The sequence below is a fragment of the Crocuta crocuta genome, unplaced genomic scaffold, assembly GCF_008692635.1.
Source record: "Crocuta crocuta isolate KB4526 unplaced genomic scaffold, BGI_CrCroc_1.0 scaffold205, whole genome shotgun sequence".
In the NCBI taxonomy this organism is placed as follows: domain Eukaryota; kingdom Metazoa; phylum Chordata; class Mammalia; order Carnivora; family Hyaenidae; genus Crocuta; species Crocuta crocuta.
This window is the reverse complement of record NW_027530644.1, coordinates 5,554,518-5,567,118: the sequence shown is the minus strand read 5'-3', so window position 1 is coordinate 5,567,118 and position 12,601 is coordinate 5,554,518. Positions and strand designations below refer to the sequence as shown.

Here is a 12,601-nt window from a genome sequence, read left to right as displayed (position 1 = left end):
ACTTATTATGCCAAGGTCGATGAAATCCCACAGTAGTTCCTGACAGCATATTAAAAAATAGCTTCTTTCTTAGAGAAAAAAGTGTGCTCAGTTTTAATCAATTTTAACAATGTGCACCATAAAAATCTTTGAATATCTTTGTCCCTCCTTGATAGTTCCCGGTGGAGCTTGCTCCAGATGGCTATGGGAGGGAGTGGAGTGGGAAGCATGGTTGGATGAATTCATACATTGCCATTTACAAGATACACATCGATTGCTGTTCATCATCTTATTTTTTTTATAAGAAGTCAAATTCAAAAAATTTTCACTGAGAACTTAGCACTCTTATCACACTCTTCTAGGCACTGTGACCTATACAAAGATGGATAAGAAATGACCTGTACCCTTTTCTCACCATTTAATAGAGAGATAATATATACATAATTCTATGAGAAAGCTGACTGTGATATGTATTATAATAGGAGTAGAAATTAAGAACAAGAGCTGAGTAAAAAGATTCATTGCACTAGGAATCTGTGCTTATGTCTCTTTGCTAAATATGGAACACTTCATAATCTGGAGTTGTGTTTTACATCTCTGTTCCACCCACCTCCTCAGCACTTCACCAGTGCCTTGTGTAGAGTAAGCTTTTCTAGATTGTTCATAAAGCTCTGTTGGTGAGTTCCTCAACTTTGATCGTTGTGATAAAAAATGAGTAGGTATTGAAACTATACTTTATGAAATCATTCTGTTAGTAAGCAAGTAAAAACAAAATGCATATTTCAAGGGTTTACTCAAAATTTAGCTTAAAGATAATTTTATCCTGGGTCTACTTTAACGACCAGGAGCAGAACAAGGGTTGGCAATTTTTTCCTGTAATGGCCAAAGAGCAAATATCTTTACAGGCCACGCAGTCTCTGTTCAACTGTTCAACTCTGCCAGTGGAGCATGAAAGCAGCCATAGACAGTATGGGGCTGTGAATGAATGTAGCTGTGTTGTAAAAAACTTTACTTGCAAAACCAGAGAGTGGAAGACTGTGATCCATGGGTCATAGTTTGCCAGCCCTTGATCTAGAATGATGTGATTTGTTAGATGTATCTTGAAAGAGAACAATTGTGTTAAGAAAACTTAAATTCTATTTCTGTGATGGAAATTTATGAAGAAATAAATCAGTGAGAGATATATGGTGTTTCTATGTAATTACATCAAGAAATGGACCAGTGAAGAACAAACTTGCTTCTAGTGGACAGAGAGGTAGGGGCAAAAACAAACAAATGAGCCCAGTCAAGGATTAAAATTGGTGCCATGCCCATCTCAAGAACAGTAAAATCCAATGATTAAGAAAATTACTATGGGAGCACCTAGGTGGCTCAGTAGGTTAAGCATCTGACTTCAGCTCAGTTTATGATCTCACTATTGTGGGTTTGAGCCCCGTATCAGGCTCTGTGCTGACAGCTCAGAGCCTGGAGCCTGCTTTGGATTCTGCATCTCCCTCTCTCTCTTCCCCTCCCTGCTCACATTCTGTCTCCATCTCTCTCTCTCAAAAATAAATAAATATAAAAATTTTTCTAAAATAAACGAAAATTACAGGGCACCTGGGTGGCTCAGTCGATTAAACGTCCAACTTTGGCTTAGGTCATGATCTCACAGCTCATGGGTTTGAGCCCCGTGTAGGGCTCTGTGCTGACAGCTAGCTCAGAGCCTGGAGCCTGCTTCAGATTCTGTATTCCTCTCTCTCTCTGACCCTCCCCTGATCACACTGTCTGTCTGTCTCTCTCTCTCTCTCTCTCTCTCAGAAATAAAGAAAACATTTTCAAAAATTAAAAAAAAAAATCCCACAAAAATTACTTTGGAGCTAAACTATCTGTCTCTGACATCTGGGCAAGTTACTTAACATCTCTCTGCCTCAGTATCTCTAAAATGGAATCATATTATTTGTAATAATACCCAAGATATCAAAACTTCATTGTAATGATGGGGAGAGTTAACACATTTAATATGCTTAAAACTGTTTGGTATATGGCAACATGAAGTAAGTGCTAATTATCTTCTTGAGATAATGTTCTAATCCTTCCTCTCTCATAACTTGCCTGGTAAGGAGTCTTGGGAATTAGATGCCCAGGATGCTATATTTCTATCTAATAGGTGTCATTAATATTATATCCATTTGATAGACATAATCACCCTGGGAAAGAATATTTAGACTATAAAAAAAATCTTGGAATCAGGAATGAGACAGTAATGGACTGAACAGTAGATGCAGTTTTTGGATTTCATTTTTAACCACTTCATCCAAATGAAGAGGATTCATTTCCTATAAAAATCTTGTTATGAGTTGTATTTTCTTTCCTGGTTAAGCACAATTAGCAGCCGAGGCAAAATTAAAATAGGCTCTCAATAAATTTTAGAAACTGGCCCAGGAGCCACTCTGTAGCAGCATGTAATAAACATGTGTTAATAATTAATTATGTGTGCCAGGCTGCTGCCACAATGTAGCAGTTCTCCTGTAACTTCTCTGCTTGCCAACCTTTCAGAGACCAACCAGGTCACCCCAACTGCCTTCTAACTGCTAAAATGTGTTACTGCCCATGTCTCCACTGTTGCTCAAAGTTGTCTTCAACCCTGAGCCACTGCTGCTAAGATTGCTACTGGGTTTGCTGCTGCTACATACAAATAAAGACCTTTAAGGAGAGCTAGGAAAAGGGAATTCTCAAGCTGAAGCTGAAACATGTGTGCCGTCTTGATCAAAATGTCAATAGGTAACCAAAGGTATACTCGAATCCAAGTTAGCTGTGAGTTAATGGTACAACACAGGATAAATCAATTAACCTTTCTGTATTTCAGTTTGATGACAAATAATGCAGATGCAATTTTTATTTTCAAGTTCACAGGATCTGAAAATGTATATAGGGCACCTGGTGGCTCAGTTGGTCAAGCGTTTGACTTCGGCTTGGGTCATGATCTCATGGTTCATGAGGTGGAGCCTCACATTGGGCTCTGCACTGGTAGTGGGGAGTCAGCCTGGGATATTCTCTTTCTCTCTCTCTCTCTCTCTCTCTCTCTCCCTCCCTCCCTATCTCCCCGCCCCCTTCTCTGTCCCCTGAAACTCATACTCTCTCTGCCTCTCTCAAAATAAATAAGCTTTAAAAAAAAAGAAAGTGTGAGGCACCTAGGTGGCTTGGTTGAGCATCCAGCTTTGGCTAACGTGGTGATCTCTTGGTTTGTGAGTTCGAGCCCCATGTCAAACGGTGCTGACAGCTCAGAGCCTGGAGCCTGTTTCAGATTCTATGTCTCCCTCTCTTTCTGCCCCTCACTCGCTCACACTCTATCAATCTTTCCCTCAAAAAGTAGTAGACATTAAAAAAATATTAAGTGTATATAAAAGTGTTTTTAAAAAATACAAAGTACCGTATAAGGATATGAAGGGGTTTTTTGTTTTATGAGAAATGGTAGATATGTGTATCATTTTACAGAAATTTCCAAATTTGACCATCTGTGTACCTGATTTAATAAACATACTATCTGTATTCATCACTATTGATCCTATAAGGAATGATGTTGAATTTTATTTTAATTCAAACAGATGACCAGTTGTTTATTTGTACATGAACTCAAATCAAACTGTCATTGATGTTTGGGAGCATTCATTACAATAGTTCAAACAGAGGAAAATTCTCACTTTCAATGGAAGTGGTTCTATATGAACCATAGTTACTCTCTTGAGTATTTCAATTAAGCAATAAAGTATCTTCACTTAGACACTTTTAGATCTACAACCTAACCTAATAACCAAGCAAACCAAAATTATAAAATCTTGAGCAGGATATCATTCTTTCCCTCTCTCTGGACTATTTCATTATTAATCCTTTCTTTTAAGACTAAATATGTACATGTATACTGTATAACATGTATATAAATATATGCTATGTATATAATTTATACACTTTAGACTCAAAATTATTAGGGTTGTCTCTCTAAAATTCTATATCTAGAAACTAGAGTTCAGTAGTTTTTAAGTAATTATTACTATTTATTCTAAGCAGCAGTTTCTATATTTAATAAGTCTTAAATCAGGAGATACAATCAATGATTTCATTAGTATAAAGTGGGGAATCAGAGACTTTGTAAAGTTTCAAAATATTTTCTGCATAAATATTCAGAAAAACTCAAGACATAAATGATTCATTGAAAAAATTACTACATAGCCTAAAAGCATAAAGAACCCTTTCAAAAAGGGCAGGTTCACACTTTTCTGCTAATGGATCATCACATGTCTTTTCAGTGAAACAATGGAACGACTCTCTTTCAGTGGCTTAATAATGATGTCTTACACAGCTTTCAAGTCCTGTCCAAGGCAGTACAGATTGGATATTATGGAGGGAAAGACACTGCTTTTCACATTTGTCATATATCACAGAAAGAGAGATACACATTTTCTTGATATCTTTGGGTGCAATGAGCACTGTTGAACTAAATGTGGCATGTGGATTACTCAGCCCATAAAGTTTAATGTATCTAACAGTAGTCATTACTTATGATTTTCTTTAGAAGTTCTAATTTGAAATTTTCATATTTTATTTTACTAATCACCACTAATTTTTCTTTTTTTGTATTATAATTGTGTTTGAAAACATGTTTTTAGTACTTGTGAGTTAATCGACATATATATTGGCCTCTGCTTCCAGTTACTGGCACAAAGCTTCTATAAAACCCTTGGAATTTCTTAAGTTATAAGAACACTAGGAGCATCTCTTGTTCTAATATTTGTCTTTGACCCTGTCTCTTGACACAAGGCTTCTAAAACTGTAGTAAATTCGTAAGTGATAAATGTAGTAGGAGCATATTCTCTTCTAATAAAAGGACTCTGAGTGGGCTTCTGGACGGCTGCTGGATGGGTGCTGGTCACCACATAGGCCAAACTATGAATGATTGATGCTTGGAATTTTCAGTCTAAGCCCTCACCTCCAGAGAGGAGAGAGGGGCTGCAAGTGGAGTTAATAACTGATCATGCTTTCACACGGAAGCCTTCACAAAATCCCAATAGTACAGGGCTCAGAGTGGAAAAGTGGGTGAACACATCTTCACCAGGAGGGTGAATAAAGTGCCGCAGCTCCACAAGCACAGAAATATCTGCTGTTGGACCCTACCAGTCCTGACCTTACCCTATATATCTCTTTATCTGGTGTTCATCTGTTTTCTTTATCATGTCCTTTAATAAACTAGTAAATGTCTTTCCCTGAGTTCTGTGAACATCTCTAGCAAATTAATCAAACCCAACGAGGGGATCTTTGAAATGTCTGATCTATAGCCAGTTGATCAGAAGCACTAGTGATAACCTGGGCTTGCAACTGGTACCTGAAGTATGAGGTGTAGGTGGGACAGTAGGACACCCAAATAGTGTCACAGAGAATTGCATGTATGGGGAGAAAAAACTCCACACCTTTGGCATCAGAAGTGACGTCTTTTATGTGAGGAGTAAGAGAGACTCGCAGGAGAGAAAAACACAGTAGGAAAGTAGGTTTTCCCTACATAGGACAGTAGAAAATGGAATTTTTGTACTATAGTACTATTTGTGAAAAACAAACAGCTCCTTCTGAGGAACTTCCTTCTGAGTGTTTATTCATAGCTTTTCTCTAAGTACAAGATACAGGTTTGCAATACAGAGTCAGTTGATTCAAACGGTGGTGAAAAAGTCAATCTATCAAACAATGTGATCTGTTTTCCCTGCAATGGATAATTTGGTATCAAATCATGCAAATACGTCAGTAATCTCAGGTCTTTCATCGCCTCCTCCCACCATCACATGCTACCAGCAAAACACTCTGAATTCCTTTGAAAGTATTATTATATAAAACAAGAAATTGCTTATTAATAGAATAAATCCAAATTATGAGATTAAAGCTGTTACTATACAGCAGACTAGAGAGAAAACTGTGTTAAATTGTTTATTTTTACTTCATTCCAGTACCTTTATTAAAGCTGCCTTGTTGTGTTCTATATCACAGGGTGGCTCTGGTTCATAATGGGATGTTGTTGTACTTGGATAAGACTGTTTATCTCTGTCATTGATTTTAGTGGCTGCACTTCCTTTAAAAACTACTTATTCTTGCATTGTACTACATGTATCTTGTTTAATATGTATAATTTTTAAAATTCAGTGTTTGAAACTTTGAAAAACAGACCTTGTACATATGGTACAACAGCTTGACCTAAATGTTCAACTTTCTTCTACACTACTACATATATCATATTTTTAAGCCTTATCTTGAAAATAGGAGTTTGATGATTTATTTTAGAAATATTAAGTAATAGAAACTTCAGGGTAAAAATGGGGGAAAGAACCAGATACCAGGCTGTCCCTTACTGCATAACAAAATGAACCACCCTCCCGTCTTCTCAAAGGATGGGGGTGGAGAACAAGCCAAGAATTCAAGAAAAAAACAGTCTTATGCCATTCTATGATATAACTAACCTTTTATATATTCAAGGAGAGAAAACACAAGATGCTAGTAAAGAGTATTGCATTTCTAAATGTGCTCTCATTGCCCCCTACTTCCCCCCCAAAAAAAAAAAAAAAAAAAAGAGTCATAGATAATACTACATCCTTAATTATACCCTCAAATCCGAGAATAGCAGCCTAAGAAACTGAATAGGAAATCAGGGGGAAAATAAGTGAAAACTCCAAAGAACAGAAGCCTGGAGGACTGCTAATGGATCTGAGGAGAGAAAGAAAAGGTAGGGCTGCATCACTCTGCCAGGAACTGGACTAATTTGGGGTATTGTACAGCTGCAGTCCTCAGAAGTGTGATAAAAACCTAGATGAGTTGAGTGGACTCTAAGAAAGGACATTTAGGAGGATCTCAAAAGAGTGGTTTTCAACCATATTCATTATGCCCTTTGCTACTCATGCTTTGTTATTAAATCTTTAATGCTTTTATTCTATCCAATTTATTTTCTTCTGCAATATTGATTTAATCCAACTATTTTTTATTATGTTTCTGAATTTATATTCTTAATAAGATCTATAGCACAAAGCACTCATGGGAAATCTGTTTCTTAGATTTTGTATGTCCCCAAATTTTCTGATTTTTAATTGTATTTTGAATCCTTCTTTCCTGTCTTCCTACCTGATCTCAGTCATTCATAGGGGTGGGCATCTCTGTCCAGTCCAAGACTGCTATGTTGCTTAACACCAGGGGACCCCCTTTGCATTCTATTCTATGTGAATTTTTCTCCTTGAAGTTGGTTTTGATTTTCTTTGCTATCATATAACGTGATTCATTTCTCCTAATATACATCATAATTTCAAAAACTGAAATTAGCTTATTTTGTTAAAGGCTAATTTTCAAAAAGATACATAAAATGAATATACATCAAAAATTTTATTTAACCTCTTAATGAGGAAACTGGTAAGATACTATGACCAGTTCAGAGGAGACATTAAGGAGCAGAGACATATGCATATTAGATTAAGGAACTTTGAAGCAAGTTTACAAATAGATGGAAAGCAAGTCTACCTACAGAGTAACAATCAGGTGTGCTTCACCAGACACAAACAGTTTGAATTGCTATAGATAAGAATAACTAGAATTATTATTAGTTTTCATCAACTTACATTATGGTAAAATATCTCAAAGATAAAGACATGTAAGGAAATCTGATGGATAAGCTAGAATTTTTTTCTGTTTCATATTCTTTCACAATTTCTCCTGATACCTTTCTCTGAACCATTCTTTGAAGTGTTGCTTGTGTTCTACTCTTATGGAGTCTGAGACGTGGGGGAGAGAGAACTTAGGTTTCCTGACATTCTTACTGACATGTCAAGCATTTATCTGAGGTTCAGTGATACTTTTCGTTTCTCTGGTTTCTTTCTTTTTTTTTTTTCTCTCTCTCTCTTTCAAATTGATGTGAGCTCTAATACAGAGATATTTCAAGTTTATCTAGATCCATGAGTATCTCCGAGACCCTTTCAGATGTCCATAACATCAAAATTATTTTTTTCAAAATCATTTTTTAATAAAACCCAGACATTTACCTTTTTCACTGTGTTGATAGACTTTTGCACTCAGGGTACAAAAGTCACACAGTAGATAAAATCTCTGGCACCTAGTGTCATGGCAGTGGCCGCAAATTGTAATCATTTTATTCTATTCCACTATGCACTCAAAGTAAAAGTGAACATAAAAATGCCCTAATGGTACAGAAAATGAATTCATTTTTTAAAATTCCTGATCCTTGTGTATGCAACTTTTTAATGTACTGTGCGTGAAAGGGGAAGTATACATGTAAGCAAGTCTAGTCCAACCAATATATAATAGCTATTATATAGCTATATATATATTATCTATCTATCTATCTATCTATCTATAGAGAGAGAGAGAGAGGAGAGAGAGAGAGAGAGAGAGCACTAATATAGAGCTCTTGGGGAAGAGCTCTTGTGCAATTCTTTTAATTTGCTAGCTGAAGTAGCCCTTATGAAAACATGACTTGAAAAATGACTAAAAGATAATCTTTTTAAAATTGTTATTTTAAAATATATGTACAATATGATTTTGTTCTAATGAAAAAAATCTCTCTATACCTAGCCATCCATTTATCGACCTTTGTATCCGTATTAAAGCTGGCTGTTTCTGAGGGTTGTAATTTCAGCTTGGTTTAGTACATTTCTGTTGGTATATTTCTTATTAAAACAAAGTCATTATCTTAAATACATATATTCACAAGAATAAATAAAAGAAAAAAGGAAACGGAGACACTCAAAAATATTAAAAATATGTATTTCTCAAATATCTGAGAATTCAGTAAACACATAATAAATACACAGTAAGAATTATTTGCTTTGATGATTTGGGGGCAATTGGAAACAAAAGAGAAAAAATGAAAATTGACCCCTGTATTTTCCTATGGCTGCTGTGGCAAAGTACCATAAATTTAGTGTCTTAAAACAAAAAGTTATTTTCTTACAGTTTTGGAGGCCAGAAGTCCAAACTGTGTCTTAGAGGTCTCAAATGAGCTTTGGTTCTTTCTGGAGGCTCTAGACAACAAGCTGCTCCTTGCCTCCTCCAGCTTCTGGCGGCCACTTGCCTTCCTTGGTGTGTAGCCTCATTACGCCAGTCTCCGCCTCTGTAGTCACATAGCCTGACCTCTTCTGTTGTCAAATCTCCCTCTGCTTCCCTTTTAGAAGGACACATGTGACTAAGTTTTGATCCAACCAGATAGTTCAGAGTAATCTCATCACAGTCTTTAATTTAATCACACCTGCAAAGAATCGTTTCCCATATAAGGTTAACATCCACAGTTTCCAACAGTTCGGACATGGATATCTTTGGTGGTCATTATCCACCTTATCATGACCCACTGCTTCACATCATGTACAGAAATCGATTCTAGGTAGAGTATAGGTCTTAAAAAAGCTTGCAAAAGTTAATCTAACAAAATAACCTTATGATTTTGAGGCAAAGATATCTTAAAGGTGACATAAAAAAAAGCACTAATTACAACCATGAAGGAAACAACAAATAGACTGCTAAAATTAAGACCACATGTGGCTCAGTTGGTTAAGCATCTGACTCTTGATATCAGTTCACATCATGATCTCACAGTCATGGGATCAAGCCCTGTGTGGAGCTCCAAGCTGACGGAACTCCAAGCTGAGCGTGGGGCCTCCCTGGAATTCCCTCTGACCCTCCTCAACTTCTGCATGCACCCTCTCTCTCTAAATAAATAAATGAATAAACACTAAAAAAAAAAGAATGTTAAATCTATGTGCCTATGTGGATGTCTAAAGTTTATTATTAAATGAAAAGAGAAAGGCGAATAGAGCTACTTACCGCATTATTACATTTTTTAAAAATGTTTAAATGTTCATTTATTTTGGAGAGAGAGATGGGATGGGAGGTGGAAAGAGAGAGTGAGACAGAGAATCCAAGCCAGCCTCCATGCTGTCAGCTCAAAGCCTGCTGTAAGACTCGAACCCACAAACTGTGAGATCATGACCTGAGCCACCCAGGCATCCCCATTATTTTATTTTAAAAAATAAAACTAGGGCTATATAAATATTTGTATGTGTATAGATATATGATAGAAAAAATATCTCAAAGTGGGATGAAAGAAGAAGCTGGAGAAATGGGAATTTTTTTTAATTTTTATGAAAGACATAAAAATTAAAATACAAATAATTAACAATAGTAAAGCAAGTTATATAATACTCAATAGGTACCAGACACTCTTCTTTTATTATTTATTTAATTATTACAGTAAGTAATTACTTCCTTTCCTCATCCCATTACAATATATAAGGAAACTGAGGCTCAGGATAAGATCATCATGCCATCAAGAAACAGAGTCAGAAGTTAATCTCATGTGAGGTTAATGCTGTTAATGGCATGCTAGTCTCGGCCTGTGAAAAATAATATATATTTATGATATAGTATTACTATATTGAACAATTATCCAATAACACTCTTACCATCTCACTAAGTCGAGTCCTAGAGAGCAAAAGATTGTGTTTGTTGAAAGAATAATTGTTACTGAATAAAACATAAATAAAATCACTAATTTCATGTAATGCTTGTTTTTCAAAGGTAGTGAGAAAAATACTGGACAACAGTTTCTTCATTTATTTCTCATGGATGGAAGGCCCACAGTTAAATACGGATGTGGAAGTCCTCAAAATATCTTGACTCTCTCTGCCAATTATAGCATTAACACAAATGTATTCATCCCTATCACAATAAGGTAAGTCCTCCACAGTAGTTCTTTGAATTATACTGCTGAGACTTATTTTGTAAATGTTATTTGTATGTATAATACCCACCCAGATATGAAAAGAAAGACAAAAAGTTCTATCTAAAAGTTGTCTCACCAGTTTTTTCAGTTTGATGGAATAATCTATAAATTAAACTAAGGTATAATATGATACCATCCAGTGACAATCCAATTATACACAAAATGAATTTCTTTAAAAATACCATGGAGCAAATAAATAGGTTAAAGAGTCATGTGGCCCACTTGAAATTAAGATCTAATGTAATTGTTCAATAAAATATCTATTGAATGAAAATAGCTGTTCAGCAGTTGGGGTGGGTGGCCATTGTCTCTGCACAGAAACAAGAAAATGCAATAGGAAAAAATGAAAATTAAATGGAAATGTCTTTCTGGGGGCATATAAACTTTTGGAAGGCAGTCTTAGAATTAATTCATACTTCAGAATTAGGACATCTCGGAAGAGAGATGACTAAATATGATGGTCTCATCCCAAGGGCATTACTGAACAAAATTTACATGTAACAGCCAAGAATTTAAAATTCTTTACCTGTACAGCAATCTAGTGATAATGGTCTAAAGTTACTCTCTGTCAGTTAAAAATAACATTTTGTGTCTGAGTTTGTATGTTAGATGACAATTGGATACGATAGTGTGATTAGCCAGAATCTTGGCTAACCTGTGAAGGTTTTATAAATCAAATAAGCTTTCCCAGAGTCTGTATCAATCTGAAAATAAAATCAAGGAAATTGACAACAATCTGAAAATGTAAACTCCTTAGGCAGGGACAGCATCTTACTCATTTTTAATGTAGTTTGCAAGGCATCTGACAGAAAGATGCTCAGTAAATGTTTGAATGAAGAAATGAGAGTGTCTGGGCTGGGCAGTTCAATTGGTTATGACAAGAAGGCAATAAAATTACCCTAAGGTAATGAAATTAGTATTCACAGATTAGGAAGACCCTTTTGGAAAAGAGAGTTGTGTGCAGACAAAGCAAATTTTCAGAGCAATGGACTGAACTCTTATTTTAATCATCTCTCTTACAAAAGTTGCAGTTGCTCACAAAAAAAAGTGAGATGAGAAGGTGAATAACTTAAAAACCAATTTAGAAGGCATTTCAATTGATAACACCATAATTTTATACAATGTAATAATTTCACACAAACAATGGCACATTTGATCACATATGATGTAATTTCTGGTTTGGTCAAATTTTCTTAAAGGGACACTTTTATTTCTTGCCTTTAAGTAATGAATACTTAACTAGGCAGTCCTCAAACTATTCAGAGCCTTAGGTAGCTTGAAGATGAAACCATCCTTTAAAGAAATATTGATACTTCTAGTAAAACTAAAAACCAAGGACTTTCTAAGGCCTTCAATTATTTTTATCCAAGGGACACCTGGGTTGCTGAGTCAGTTTAGCGTCCAACTTCGGTTCAGATCATGATCTCACGGTTCATGGGTTTGAGCCCCGCGTCGGGCTCTGTGCTGACAGCTAGCTTGGAGCCTGGAGCCTGCTTCAGATTCTGTGTCTCCATCTCTCTCTGACCCTCCCCTACTCAAGCTATGTCTGTCTGTCTGTCTGTCTGTCTTTCTCTCTCTCTCTCTCTCATACACACACACACACACACACACAAATAAATAAAATATTTTAAAAAATTATTCTTATCTAAAATTTAGAAAGTGAAAAAGAGATACCTCCACTGACACAAAAATGCAAATCTGCTTTGTCTTATACACAGTATCCTGCAAGATAATAGATTACATTAAGGGATGATCCTAGGACTATATTGTATATTAAATATTATATTAATTATTTAAGTTTATATAATATAAATAAAAAGTACATACTAGAAA

At 35.7% G+C, this 12,601-nt stretch overlaps 1 protein-coding gene across 1 annotated transcript in view; it reads left to right on the top strand.

Annotated features, from left to right (window-relative positions):
* EYS (EGF-like photoreceptor maintenance factor) overlaps positions 1–12,601 on the top strand; it is a 730,244-nt gene that overhangs the window by 441,036 nt on the left and 276,607 nt on the right. The window contains exon 9 of the mRNA XM_077769091.1: positions 10,564–10,717. Within this exon, the coding sequence (XP_077625217.1) occupies positions 10,564–10,717 (154 nt within the window). The remainder of the gene's footprint in view (positions 1–10,563; positions 10,718–12,601) is intronic.